Source organism: Myzus persicae, unplaced genomic scaffold, assembly GCF_001856785.1.
Source record: "Myzus persicae strain clone G006 unplaced genomic scaffold, MPER_G0061.0, whole genome shotgun sequence".
NCBI lineage: Eukaryota > Metazoa > Arthropoda > Insecta > Hemiptera > Aphididae > Myzus > Myzus persicae.
In genome coordinates this window covers 65,169-81,653 of record NW_019104151.1, presented here as the reverse complement: position 1 = coordinate 81,653, position 16,485 = coordinate 65,169, and the positions used below count along the sequence as shown (strand labels likewise).

Sequence of the window (16,485 nt, the reverse complement as noted above, 5' to 3'; positions counted from 1 at the left end):
ATACGATAAAGTTATAAGCATAGTGGAAACGTCCATGGAAACTGAAATTGTGGCCCCCAGCATTATGTAACGCGTTGAATGATAAAATAAGTTATAAAAATGAACTTTATATTCAAATAATGCTCATTATAATAGATGATGAATGTGGGCTATAATTTTATTTAACAAACACCGGATATTTTAATATTAGTTGATATTTTAGATTCTAGACCAGAGATGGCGGACCTATGACACGCGTGTGACAGAGTGACATTATTTTCTGCAAAATGTATAAAGTGTAAATATGTGCTGATAAGCGATATAATATCCTAAGTTCTGACATAATATCTAAAACTAGATACATAATATTCAAAATCAGTGAATAAGAAAACTAATAGCACAAATTCAAAGGTTCAACAGTTCGTATAACAAGTACGAAAAAGTAAAAAATTTTGTTTGATTTATGTAAAGCGTTGATGTCAAGTAATAATATGTTACATATTATTATAAGCTACATTTATTTCCTAATCCAAACCTAACCAATTACAACCACCGATGCAGAAAGAAGTTTCTTCCGAAAGAAAATCTATGTGATTTCATAGTCACTTCTATGGCTCTATAATTAATAATATCATAAACGATAACAAAACAATTATTTACACAAATTTATCTTCCTAATACCTAGGCACAATAATTACAAAACATTTAATTTGTATAGTATAAAAATGTAATACGCACACATAAAATAGATACACTCTAATACATATTATATTATTTATTTATTTAATTGTATACGCCCACAGTTGGGTTCAGAAAGAAGAAAATATATTCTAATGATATAACTAGAAATTGGAGTGGGGCTCATATGCTAATTGATCATGGGGTGTACCGGAAAAACTGCCGATTTCCTGGTGGACCAGTATACCGGCCTGTACACACAATAAACATACACTTGATTGTAGATAATAGGTACCCGATCGAAGGGAAGACAGGCGGCGTTCACTGGAGAGCTATTGTTTCCTTAACACCCTTTGCACCCATTCCATTGTTGTTAAAGTCAGGTAAACAAATTATATCCTATAATTTATGACCATACTTTCAAATCATATCAATTCAATATACTTGTGTTTCTTACCTCAATTCTCCCTCAATACATTCAAAACTTGCTCATTTTCTTCTTTACTATTGTCTTTTACCAGTTATCACCTTTCAACCTATTTTTTATGTTATTATATTTAACATAGTGCAGCCACAACAAAGTTGTCATAAATAAGAATAATAACATTCACGATAATAGTATACGCATTATCAACATGGTTATTTATTATTAATTGGTATTATTAGATGGTACTTGAGGTGATCAAAAGTATCATATTTCTCATATTTTTCAAAATCGAAAAACAGAAATTTTTAAGTAAAGCCATTTTTTAACAAATTTTATTTAATTTTAAGTGTATCTCTAAAATAAACCACACTTTTTACTGGGAATATGATGATAGTATAATAACATCTTTATTGTACTGTTCACAGAAACAACCAATACCTACATAATAATTGAATAATTAAGATTTATCTTTTAATTTATTTGATTGTATCTTTTTTATACCTCTGTGAAACTGCAATAAAATACGTTTAAGTAATAATATAATAAGTACTTATATAGGTTGTATTATACAATTATTTAACGTAACACTTGTTACTGTGGCTGTACCAGTTATTGATTAAGGAAATGAAAACAAGAGCTCACTGTCTTCAAATCGATATAGGATAGAAAACGTCCTACTAGAATTGGTGGGGGTAAGTGAAACCTGCAGCAACCCTCAGCTGTGTCCGGGTGAAATAGAAATTACGCAGCTATAGTTGCTATACTAAAAGTACGGGATTCGACGTCTAAACGAGGCCAAGGACGTGGGAGGTGAATGTAAACACGACGCTTAGCGTTCACCCACTGGGGAAAATAATCTAAAAATAATTCTCCAGGGTTCAGGACTGTAGAAAAAAATTCAGTGAAATAGGTGAAATTTAACTTTATTATGTAAAGATCTAATTTAAACTAAATATACAATAATTATTGATATCAAAATTACAATTGTGTTAATTTAATTCATATAATTGAAGTATTACAATAGTGGAACATTCCCATTTCTATATTTATTTAATTTTTGTCATAAAGATGATGATGACAATAATCAAAATAATAATAGTAGTATAAATGCTTAAAATAAGAAGCACACTGCAGACGGATAAGACTACACGAGTATTACAGAATATTATTATCGCGGTTTGTCAATTTATAGAGTTAGCTGTCGTGGGGTCGGGTCAATAATAATAATAATAATAATATAAGCTACCTGTGGCAGGGTGCGCCGACGCATTCACTACCACCCTCAAAAACCAAGCGTTGTTACCCTACTCAAAATTATTATCAGAAGATCAACTTTTGGCGACCGTTCGGCAGTTGTAGTCGTCTAGTACGAGTATACCTACCTACCCGTCGGCTGCCCGCATTGATTTTGTCTTTACAGTAACAGTCGTAAGTTGTGAGCTGTGAGTAGCATAGGTATACCAGTATAGGTATAGCGACTGATGTTCACTCAAACCACCTACCAATACTTAATTAAATTTTTTTTCAAAAAATACTGATCCGAGGGAATTAAAATTTTTTCTATTCATTTACGTTGAAATTTTTTTTGCTATGAACTGCTCAAATGCTATTCATGCCACTACACTGACGAACTCCAAGAAGCCCAACTTCAACTCCTGCGTGATGTGTTTGAAGTCAAAAAAAAAAGGATATAACATTTCTTTGCACAAGTAAGCGTTATATATTGTTGTTATAATATCGTTCTCTATTATACATGGGTATTCACTTATTTTTTTATGTCAATAGACACCTGGGTGTTCATTTTCCGCCAAAGTGACCATAGCCTGTTATTTCCATTTCTGTATTCCACCAAAATTATATTCCGATTTCCGCCATATAAAAATAATATTTAATTTTTTAGTGGAAATTGGTGATAACGGTTGAGGGTCACTTTAGCGGAAAATGGTTAAACCCGCCTATCAATATAATATATTTATCTGTTGTCAGATTCCCAAAAGACCCCATCAGGCGAGCAGTTTGGCTTAAAAACTGCAGCTTTGTGGAAAAAGAAATTGAACATAATAGAATGTTGTGCTCTTCCCATTTTGAAAAAGATTGCCTCGTCCAACACAGCAACAGGAGAGTATTGAAGCGATCCGCCGTGCCTGTTATTTTTGACGAAAAAAAAAGAAGAAAAAGAAACAAAAAGCGTAGTCAACAATCCCAATCTTTGCAAAAATCTGGTAAAATAATAATTTATAGGTACACCTAATCATTGGTTTACCAAAAATTAATTACTTATTTTGATTATGAAGTGGATTGGTCTGCAGTTGCAAGTAGTAACTCCAAAGTGTATTTTATCCCAGCAAAAACATATATTTTGGTTAAACCAATTGTTCAAAATTCCGTTAACACTACATATACTCAAAATACTCAGACATCTGGACTTTCAGGTTAGACCATATTTTGTAATTATTGTTAACCAAAATTACTAACGATTAGCTGGAAAGTCATACATACTGTAGCTTCAGCGGTGGAAGTAAAATTGTGTCCTGCTTAATTTTGCAGCAACCTAACTAACCTAACCTTCACCACCACCGCCGCTGAGAATAGGGAGCAGTGTTTTTATTAAAAATTTAATAAAAAAATAATAATAAATTATCTTTATCATGTCTAGATAAATATAAATAAACTGTTGACAACTATCTTAAGAAATTATCTTAGATAAACAATTTACGTATCTAGATATGTAGATAAATTATTCAAGGACATAATTTTTGATTTTAATTACAATTGAATTTTTAAAATTTTTATTCGTTATTATTTATTATTTAATATTAAAATATTGCTAATGGTATAAAAATATTACTATCGGCTAATTTAACAATAATGATTTGTTTATCGTTTATTTGTGTTTATTTCAGTATTATTATCTAAGTACTATTAATAAATATCATAAATAGGTACCAATTTCATACACCTAGAATAATATACATATACCTCATCTATACCTACGCCGTATTCATGGTATACGGTCGCTTTCCAATATAGTATTCTGCCAAATATAATATAATATACACGCGCGCACACACATAGTTGATATAGTACGTACGTGTACAGTATGACCACTGACTCTCATTATAAAGCGTGATTGTTGAGTTTCGAAAACGGAGGACGATAATTTTTCCGAAATTATATGTAATGTCCATAATAATAATAATAATAGTATACATATCGCATGTATCGTAAAATGCGGTGAGACTCGTTCCGGGCGTACGTTACTATAGCATACGTTCAGCAGCATAATCAGCAACAGCAGCAGACTATACATAATTGATAATATCATATTCAATATTATTGTTATTATTATACGATCGAAAATTCAGATGAAAACGAAATAGACGGCATATTATTATTATTTTTTTTTTCGGTACCGTATAAAATAATATTATTATATGTTGTCGTCGTCGAGAGCGGTCCTATGTGCGAGGTCGGACGAGAGTAATCTATGGAATTTGGTCGGATCTTCGAGACGCGCCGGGCGGTGAATAAAAATCGATTGACCGTCGTCGGACGACATGAAAATCAACCGAACGTTTTATTACGATAATTATAATAATAATATTATTTATTATATATTATGATCGTGTATATCGTCTCGGCGGTCGAGGAAATCCAACGTAGTGTCCGATTTCAAATTCTTAACCAGTTTTTATCGACCGTAATCAGCCTCGGTATACACCACGCACAAGCGTCCCAGATCTACTGCAACTGCAGCAGGAATATAATATTATGCATTATATTTATTGCATTATAAATCGAGTGCAGCTAGAATTGTGTGATTATATGACATGAGTGCCAAAGGTGGCAAAGATGACATACTATTTGCGCAAAAATGTGTAGAGCATAAGCACCAATCTAATATTATAATAAATATATAATAATATTAAAATAAATAAAATATTAAAAAATTGGTTGATCTTTCAACCCAATTTTCTTCACGTATATTCAAATCGACTTACTTCCCCATTCTGGTATTTCTCCCATTGCACAATTGAGGATTTTGTAAAATTTAATTTTCGAGCTTACACGGATACTTATTAAGTACCTACTTAGTAACAATATAATTATTCTAAATTTAATATCTGCCATCTGGAATGAATCACACAGGCACGGTTAATCTATTAAAAGTGGCACACAGGTGTTTTGGGTTTTGGCGATGTTGTACGATGGCTGCATCCGAATTGCATGCCAAAAATAAAAATGTCCGAATTGCATGCCATCTCTTAGAGGGCTTTGTCCGGATTGCATGCCGTACACCACACGTTTATTTACTATGTACTTATTGTACTTAAACAAATTAAACTTTTCTTTGGACTTTCCTTGTTGAATGTTGATGCGTTTGATTATAATATAATAGCATTTCAATTAAAACCCAACTAGACAAGTAGCATAACAAAGACAGTTTATTTATGTAAATGGAGTTAGTGAACGAAAATTGTTTTATAATAATTCCGATACTAAACAACGACTTCATTCGGCAAGCAAGGGGTTGTGGTCACCCTCTAAACGGCGCAGCAAAACATGCGCCGGACGAATTTCTTCGTCCGGCTCCATATTAAGCCACGCCGTTTAGGTTTTATCGGGTCTGCGCTGACAAACACCTGCACGTCGCCGTCATTGCGTCCAGTTTCCCGTTTCGGGTGGTCCACCTGTTCAAAAGTGATGTGTACATTTGGAGCTGAATACCATCGACTCTGCGTTGAACAGTCACCAAATGCATTTTTTTCCCGCCGGACTTTGGGCATTAATGTCGGTACTTCGGGCGCTGACTCAACGGACGTACACGATGACGTGTTCATTCCCTTCGGAGTTTCCATCAAACTCGCAGCACCGTTATCCATCAGCGACGCGTTGGCTTCTGCGTCCTCTGGAGCGGTCATCTCGTCTAGCTCAGCAGGGACGGACAAACACCGATATATTTCGGAGTCTCCTACTGCCGGCGGTTGGTGACGAATCGTGGTCATATTCGGCGTGGACTTGTATCTTTTCAACACCGGCCATGTTCCGACCGGTGTCGAAAATGTCGTTGGAATGTGGAACGTTATCGATCTCAATTCTTCAAATATTCTCATTATCTCTTCGGCTTCCGTTGACTGCACCATAACGGATTCGTTGTTAGAAGATAAGGATGACATATTTCACTATACGTCTTAAAAGCGTACAACGATATGATAATCAATACTGGAATGTGAAAGATGTGAAAGATGCGCACGTAGATGCTTCTAGGTAGCGTAGCTAATGGGTAGTGATCGCGATAGGGGAAAATAATTTTCTAGTTACAAAAATTATTTATACTAGTCAAATCTATCGTAACGATGTTTTGTTGATTTTGTATCAGCCAGCAAAATATCAGGAATGTTGCCAAGAAATTATTTTCAAGGTACGATATGTGTATACATATTAGATGGCAGACGAAGACGGATAATATTGGAGAACAGTCATAACAGTATATTATACCGATCTACACATTGAATGACTTGTGCGTGTGCGTGCGTGCGACCATAAATCAGATAAGAAATAACAATGTATTGTAAATTGATGGTAGGGGAGTATACACACACTAATGACCTTTTACTACACACACAAAGACAATCAGTAATCGTAGGAACGAAATAATTGCCTTAACACAACTCCTTAAAAATGACACATTTGCGTTACGGTTATATTGATTGGTGACAGATGACAGCACTCTTTCCCCCTACCCATCGTGTAATTCTAAAGGCCAGTTGTACCGTCTATGATTATTACTAGCTGTTATTTATTATTCTACGGTTATGTACAACAATTAATATTAATAACTATTTTATATTTATTATTCATCCAGATCTCTCTGCTCTATTAAAAGGACATTGAATTCTGTGGCTGTGTTGGTTATGAAAATAGAACAGTTAAACATCTATTGCGAAAAAATATAAATTTTCATATTATACAATTTATCTTAATTTAATCTAGATAAAATGGTTTTTTAATCATCTTTATCTAGATAAGAATTAAATTTATTTATCTCTATCTTTATCTAGATAAAATATTTATTCTGTATCTTTATCTTTACCTAGATAAAAATTTAGTTATCTATTCCCAACACCGGTAGGGACCTTAATGAGTCTGTTATTTCGATTTAGTAGCAAATACCTACGTTTAAGAACTTTAAAAGTTGTTAATGTAATACTATGTAATATTCTTAAAATTCTATGTGGTACCTATATAAAAAAAATTGTAACTTCTAAAATCTAAAATAATGGTTCGGTATGCTTAAATATTATATATTTTACTATTCTGTAGTCTCTAGGTTATGTGAGTTGCCGGAGGAATAGCTGGGCCCCACACACATATTAAAATCACTTTATTGTATTGTTTTACTTTTGATTTAGTTATTATTGAATATTTGAATGAGCCTTGTAAATTATATATTATGTACACGGCGAGTATCGCACCCCACCGAACTAGCTACGCGAATGCCTCAAATGACGGTTGCCCCGATTTTTGTCTTGTACCGTTTACGTTGTTGCGTCATCGTCGGTTTGTCCCATCAGTGGCGGCTCGCAAAGTAAATTCATTGGGAAGACTAAAAATGTAATAAAAAAAAAAAATGAATACAAATAATATAAAAAAAACTTAATTTAATTACTACACGCTGCTATACAATTTCAAATAGCTAAATTTAATAGTTTAATACGGACGCACGACACGTTGCAGTTTTCTTGTTAACAGAAAAATACTTGACGACCGCAATGCGAACGGCAAAAACTTTGAATGAGTCTAGTCTCAATGTATAATAACATTTATACAATCTATCCCCGTTTTCCGCCTTGTCATGCATATGAAATTTGTATACATAATTGAGTCTTTCGGACGGCAGACTCTCGAACTAGCGACCGTCGTCGTTATCGATATATTTTATATATTGTATTGTTATTGAATGACACTCATTATTAATGTAAAAATAGAATACAAAATATTATCAATATTAATATCGAAAACCATAATAATTATTTTCAAAATGGATATAACATAAAAATATTAAATTATAATACAATTTTTTTCAAACTTTTATATTGCCTTCCTACTTTTTATTTTTGTGGGGAGTCGCCGTCTCAAAGACTCCCTTGACGAGCCGCCACTGCGTCCCAAACTTTAACATATTATTTTTTCTAAACAAAATGTTTATATCATTAAATTGTGGGCACAGATCACTTCCATTTATAGGTATTTAAATCCATTGTTTTAAATTATTGGTATGTGCGCAAATCAATAATGCTCTTTTATTATTATTTTTAGGTATAAATTATACAATTGTGTTGCTGTTATTTATTTCTATTTTTTGTATCTATTAATTATTATTGAATTGTTAATTATACAGCATCTCATAAAAAGCCAAATTGTTCATTGTTGCCGTTATTATTCTGTTGAGTTACCTTTTCATTAGTTTTAACCTTTTAATGGTAAACACACACACATCTGAAGACACTTATTCTCAAATACACATTTTACACGACACGCGCTACATAGCTCAACAGTATTTGCCCAGCGATCCCGACTTCTGTTGTTCAAGCGTAAGACCTAGGAGTTATTGGGGCACACAATTAAGTTGGTGTCCTGCCAGAAGTATTACTGCTGTACACTCATACATATAGCGTATCACATGTTTAATCAGAGTATGTGTTTAATTAAAATCTTTCTATAGGTACCTACTTAACATTTTTCTGATCATCAATACTACATCAATTAATTTGAGAATTAATTACAAACATCCAATTGGTATGATGTATAAATAATTTTAATTTATTATTATTATTTATATTTGTTTGTTAATTAGCTAAACTAATCTTCATAAATGCAGCATCTTCTACATATAATTAGAGCACCTATCATAGTATAATTGTCTGATAATAGGTTTTAAAGTATCAGGGGCGGCTCCAGAGACATTACAGAGGGGGCCTAAGTCATAATTTTCAGAAAACTTTCGATATTATAAAAGGTTTTTTTTTGAGATTTTCTTTTTAAGTGTTTCAACTTTCACAGGATACAATTTTTAGATATACGGGCTTGAGAGATGCCCAATTGTCCCCCCTGGAGCCGCAACTGAAAATTATCCATTTAATATAGGTACCTGTAGTATAATAATATAACAATACTATATTAATTGTTAACCTTAGGTAGGTAGTTATTTGGTATGTAGTCAAAATAACAATAATAATTCGGATATTTCAAAGTGTAAGACTATTACAAATTTAGCTAATCTTATGTTTTTTAATTTTAGAAACTATATTACAAATAAAGGTTGAAGATCTTGAAAATCCAGCTGCTGATGTTATACCATTGTGGGTTTTAAGACAATTTACTGACCAATTATCAGGTAAAATATGATCAAATGTACCTATTAATTATAAAATAATATATCCCATTATACATAGAATATATTCTAGTATATATTCCTATCATATATTCAATAATTAAAATGATAGTTGGTCTACAAGTCCAAGGCCAATAAGTCAGATAAAACATCCGGACTTAAATATTTTTTAAGTAAATATCTGACTGAAAAACTAAAATATCGAAAAAAATCTGATGCTTAGGCAAGCACAAACAATGTTCTTACCTGTGAGCTTGATAGTAGGTCAGTTTTCTTTTAAATTTCAAATAGCAAAATTGGTTCTGCTGAACGAATATTGAATAAGTTAAACCTATGGTTACGTTTGTAAGACGGGTGAAACAAATGCATTCATAATGTCCTAAAGTTAAATTAATAAATGTAGGGAAGATCATTGTTAAATAATACTTAACTTATTATGAATTATACATTTACATATACTGTATTTGAATTTATCTTCAGAGGGGCTAGGATTTATATGCAATAAAAAATTTAAAATATGAATGAAAATATGCATTAATATTATATACCCCTAAAAATATAAAATATGGAGACAAAAAACATTGATTTGTTTTAAAATGAATAAATTATTATTCCTAACTTTTAACGCTTTTATCAAATTTATTACTAGAATCAATTTTCATGACTATTATGTTTACTAAAATACCAATCGACATGACTTGATATAATTTTCACCTGTTTAAATTTTGTAACTTCACCTGGAGTGAGATTCAGGAAATCTTCATACACAGTAGTGCTATTTAAAATATTAAGCGTCATAGATTTCAGTTTTATTAAATTTTTTTGAATTTTTCAGAAACTGTTCCTTTGTTTTGATCAAGTTTGGATTTAATTTTTTAACAATGTCCAAACTTTCATTGAATGAAAGCGAAGCATATTCTAATCTTTAAATAGATTGAGTTATAAAGCCGAAGATGCTTTTTATTTAAGCCAAATCATTTTTATATTTCCATTTTCATAAAAGTCCTAGAATTTTATTGATTTGCAGTATTTTTTTCTAAAGAAAAAAGCCCTAATTTTATCGAACTGAAAATATCAGCAAAATACAATGCGTCATCATCAATAAAAGCGTCTAGTAGAAAAATATACCATAAAACATGCATTTGTCACATTTTTATAGTCAAAATAAGTAATAACATTAATTTTATTTAAAATATTCAATCATATACATTTTGTCCAAAATATTAAAAAATACTCAAAATAAAAACAACATTTCCCCCATCATGGACATTGCAGACCAAAAATAATAATCAGAAGTCTCAAAAAAAAAAATAATCTGTTGTATTTTAAATCCCAGCCTTGATCAATAAAAACCATATAACTCTAAATTCTGAACAGAAAAATTTGTAATATTATATTACTAATAAAATGGCGTATTACATATATATTTATTATTTGCTGTACCTATGTCATAATCTTTTCAAAGTATTGAGATTAATTGTATGCTTTTTATACCATGACACCTAGGTTCAATGGTTCATATAATTAAAAATTAAATTTGCAGTTGAAAAATTTAGGCTTTTCCACGTGGATAATCTAAATTGAATAGAAAATTTTAATCAGTGCGTATATTTTTTAATTCTCTTAGCCCTATCTTGGTTGGGTTATATTTTTTTTTTGTTCTTAAGCCCGGCAACTATGGCCCTTAGCTGTTTGTTTGTAGGGTAATTGTGGTAGTGGTAGGGTTTGGTATGGTAGGTTTTTAACCTTCCAAAACTTTTGTTTTGGCAGAATCTCTAGTGGGCACCCGTAGATTTCTGCCATGTCCGGGTGAGGGATGGCGGCCACTCTCTCTGGACACCTTGACTGCCCGGAGAGAAGTGCCGCCCGTGACCGAGGTTCGAACCGGCAACGTTGACCATTGGAACCGACGAGTTATCCACTCGTCCACTTCGTCCCCCAGGTTATATTTTCTTGTTTATGTAAAAACCCTTTGTGTTCTAACAATCTCTTATTTTTACACTGGTTACATACACCAAACTCATGATGGCAAAACTCAAAACGTGTCAAAAGTGTTTGAAATAGGTACACTATAATAATGAAACAATAATAATTTCGGATTTGCCATGCACCGCGTCTACGTACTATATAAAATTATTATCGTTGTGACTCGGTGGAAACATGAAGTGGGCTGTTCTATTATTAAAAAGTCTATGATTTTAATACTTTTTCGGGTGATTGCGTTATTGAACAACCAATTTGGTTTTTGCGAACAAATGTTCTTCGATCAATAAATTGTTGTTGGTGAGCAATTGTTTTTCGATCAAAAGTTTTCGAGTAATTTTCGAGCTATCAATTGTTTTCGATCAATTGACATTTATCCATATGTTAGTAGGCATGTGCCGATGTCAACGTCGTTTGTTATTTAGGTACTTTAATAGTTTATTTAGCTAATGAGTTAAGTAATAACAACTTTTAGTATTATATTATAATGTCTGCAATATGTATATGTCAAAAATTAGTCTCACCGAGTAATGCTAACATAAAATATTTAAATTACTAATATCAATAAAAATAAATAATAAAATGTTGCTAAAAATAAAGACTTATAGATCGTTTCACCTTAGAAGTTAGAATTGTTTTCATTGTTTTTATTATATAACAGATAATAATTTATTATTTTACTCAAATTTAACAAATACATTACAGTGACCCACTCAGTAATGTGGTACTCACATGTTTTACACACACAATAATCATAGGAATGGCTTTTATTTATTTTTGGACTTTTTTACTTTTTTCAAATCATACTTTTTCTTTCTGCAGTTTTTATCTTTGAATCGATTAAAACTGTATTTATTTAACTCTGATAATATACTCATTATATGTTATAAGTAATGTATGTTCTATTTTATTGTAGGATACTCTTTAGATCCTGAGAAGAACGATGTTCCTATTTTTGCCAGTGAACAGTTAGTTTATTAATATTGAATAATTAATTAGTTAAGGTAAGTATCCGTAAGAAAAATATGACATCAATCAATTTTAAATGATCAACAATCATGTCAATAGAAAATTTGACACATTTACATATTTAAAACAAAGGAAAATAATTTTGAATTTGGTAGGTAGGAAAGTAGGTACCCACATATCTATATTCTATATATTATATGATATTGACTTAAACATTATAATAGGTATAGGTAATCAAAAATTGATGATTTTAAATTATATACCTATATGTGCAAAAACCTAAAAATATTATTGATAATAATTGGATTTTGCTAAAAAATACTTAACTTTCAAATTAAATATGTACAGGGTAATCCATTTAAGTGGGTACACTAATTATCTCAAAAAGTATGAACTTTTTTGAATTTTTTTTTAAAAAAAAATTTAGATTTATGCTTTACTAAAACTGCATAATTTAAAAATGTTTTTTCCTTATTGTTTACGCAATATTATAATGTTTATAATTTTATATAATGACTTATCTGTGGTCGTCCGCCGAAAATAATATATATATAGCGTACGTTGTACGTACATCGTTATTCGTTGCACCGTCCACCGACCCTCTCTCGGCCTTAATTAGCAGTACGATTACATCATTACCATACGCACGACGGACCGCGACGTCGCGACGAATTTGGCCTTGATGTTCATATTGTTTGTAAATTCTAATACGTCAACCCGGTCTGTTTGTAAGTACGTCAACGGCTATTTGTTTATTTGGATATTATTTTGAGTATCATATTGCCCGACGCCGCAGCTGTCACCATACGATCGCGTATTCGCAACGCTGTTTGGAGTCGTCGCCTGAACTTTGTATCAGGTCGGCCGTGTCATAAATCTGTGAATTATTATTATTATTATCAATGTTATTATAGATACAGTTATATTTATTCTTTACTGCCTTATACTCGTATAATTTTGTAGTTAAATTAGTACTAAAATGTCCTCTGATTGCGGACACGATTATAAGCAAAGAGTCCCGACCTTATCTTCTAAGACCATGAATTAGACATACCAAATTACGACAAATGATAAGTAGAAAACTGGTTATTTGGATAGCTGGATATTTGTAGCACTACCCACTAAACAGTAAACACCTCCTTAAGTCACCAAACTTTAAGGAACTGTACCTTGCAAAACTAAAATATACAGTTTTAGAAAAGAATAAATCTAAAAAATTCAAAAAAAGTTAATACTTTTTGAAATAATTAGTTTACCCACTATGGATCACCCTGAATAGGTATAATATAAAGTAAATTATTAGACTTTGTCTATATTTTTGTCACTGTATCAACAAAGTTTTTGTACTTACGATTATATTGAATAGATAATTTTAATTTTCATTGTGTCTCAACAAGTATTAATAACTACCTACTATTTGATCTCTGGATTTAGGCTATATGTTAGGTTACCTTTTGGTTATTTTATTCTATGTAGGTAGGTTATATAGAGATTGAATTATTAAGCTATCCATTATTTGATACCACACATAATTTAAAAACACTTCATTTGCACAATATTGATATCCTAAACTGAGATTTTCCTAGATTCTTGCATGAGAGCATTTAAGGTACTTAAAATAAAATTGACCTTTAAAATCCAATTGATCATCAAATAGATCTTCAAAAGATTCAATAAAAGCCTTTTCAAAATTTAAATTTATCTCTAATGGAAAATGAAGGACACAACTTGTTTACAACATTTAGTAAAAATGTTTAAAATGTATTTTATTATAGTATGTCATTCATTAATATTTGATAGTGTGTGCAAAACAATTAATGAGTTGTACAAATATTATTTAATTTCAGCCTTATTATTAGATATTATTAGTAGGTACATAAGAGTTATGAAGTGACTTTTTTTTGTTCCCAATGAATATAATATGGTTTTATCGAATTCCAGCCATTCGTTAAACTTTTCTTATCTCTATAAGTTGCTATACTATATTTTTTTTTACTTTTATGTACCTATATAAATAATACTAGAATTTCTTCCTTATTAGTAATAAATGTTTTTTTAATTTACAGAATAATAAAAGTACAATATTAGTAGTTATTATGCAATACACTTGAACAAGCAGGCAACCGCTCAATTAAATTCAGACAAGAGACATAACTCAATTAATTAAAATAAACAATAATGGTACAAAAAGATAAACTGAATACAATAAGATACCAAGATTAGATTATACAGGATTCCTAATGGCATTTAGCAAATTATAATATTTTAGAAATATTTAATAACCATTTCCAAAGTATAATGGTCATTAGAACATTTTTAAATGTTTCTGTAATATTCTGGAAACCATAATTTCCCAATACTATGTGGAATTTGTTTTCAAAAACAATCAATGTATATTTTAAATACCTGGGTACATAATTAATTTATAAGGAATTTTAATTATTATTTACAGTTAAGTTGGGAGCTAAGCAAGGGTAACAGAGAAAAAGTTAAGAACACAACTTTTGGGGAGCAAAAAAAAATGGGTAGGAGTATATAGAGTATATCATCAAGGATTAATTACTATCCAAATTATGTTAGTGTTTTTAAATACAACAGTGAAATAGAAATTATGTTAATTTATGCAAATATACGTTAACATAAGCAAATATATTCTGTTGATATAAGATTATTTGTGAAATTATATCTATATAGTAATATATTATATTAGTTAGTATATTTCATCCTAAATTTTAGGATATTTAAATTTTTTGTATTGTTGGAGTTTTTGCCTTTTGTCTTTTTTTAATCTTAGAGATTTTAGTACCGTGTTCAAAAAAGATTATTTCTTCACAATACTGTATATTATGTTTAAACTTTCCAATATCACTTGTTCTACAAAATTCGTTAAAAAATATAGATACCAACCTTAAATAATATAAAATAAAAATATGTAATTTAAGGTGTTTTTTTATTATTATTTAAATAGCTACCTATTTATAGAAGTTACACAGAAATAAAAACTTAAAATTTTATAAATCATCATTTTTTTTTCTTATTGAGGCGAACCTACAACAACATAGCCAAATGGGTATGAGGTGGTATGGTAGGGAGTTATTTTTGAGCAAATAATGTTGTAACTTGTAACACATAATATTGTGTTATGTGGCATGTTTTGTCGCTAAAACATGGATGGTCACCTATCCAGCCCCATTGTAGCTTCAGCAATCTAACGTGATTGAGGTCAGCCACTAGCCGCATCATGGCACATAAATTATTTTATTATTTAATTAAGCAATTATTAACTAGGCTCGGTTATTATAACCTTAACCTAATAGGGTTAAATTATTATTATCTACTAGATATTTTAGTACAGACTTAAAAAAGTAGCATGTATTTTTAAGATTCTCAATATTTATTATACATTGTATACATATTATATTAAGCTTCCTTATTTATATACTTTTATTTATTTATTTTTTTTAGTACTTACCTTTTCTGATTGTGAATTGAGTATATTTTAAATGTTAACAAAGAAATGTTTGTGGTATGAATACAGTTAAGAACAATTTATTTTTAATTTATCGAACATATAAGTATAATAATTATTCTTTATGTTAATATATTGCATACTTCACATAATTTTTTTTAGTATGTTTATAGTGAGTTTTTCAATAAAGTTTAGTTTGTGTTCAAAATTATACATTTAATAAGACATTGTATCTTGGCTTGTAAATAATATAAATAAGTAAACACAATGTTCCTATTAATTTTCTTAACATATATGAATTTCCAGTAGAAAGTTACTATAGCAGTGGGAATGAAAAATGACCGCTGCTGAGAAGAAAAAACCTGAAAGTATAAATTAAACCACCCAAATTAATCAACCCTCGTCTCTTTTCGTTTCTGACTCAACTGATCCTGAAGTTTCAAGTTCTTCTGAAAAAGTTTCTTCCGTTGGAGGAGAACAAGAGCTTTTATTTGTAAATGATGTAGGAATCTATTTAGAGAATAAGCCGACAGATAACGAAAAAAAAATAAAAGTTTTTCAAAAACCGTGGATGCCACCTTTATT

At 30.5% G+C, this 16,485-nt stretch overlaps 1 protein-coding gene across 1 annotated transcript; it reads left to right on the top strand.

Moving 5' to 3' along the window:
* Positions 1-2,674: 2,674 nt before the first annotated feature.
* LOC111039304 (THAP domain-containing protein 2-like) lies at positions 2,675-12,443 on the top strand. The gene is made up of 5 exons (XM_022322765.1): positions 2,675-2,793; positions 3,071-3,306; positions 3,394-3,516; positions 9,387-9,482; positions 12,379-12,443. Exons 1-5 carry the CDS (start codon positions 2,675-2,677, stop codon positions 12,441-12,443), a joined length of 639 nt encoding a protein of 212 aa, XP_022178457.1.
* Positions 12,444-16,485: the final 4,042 nt, after the last annotated feature.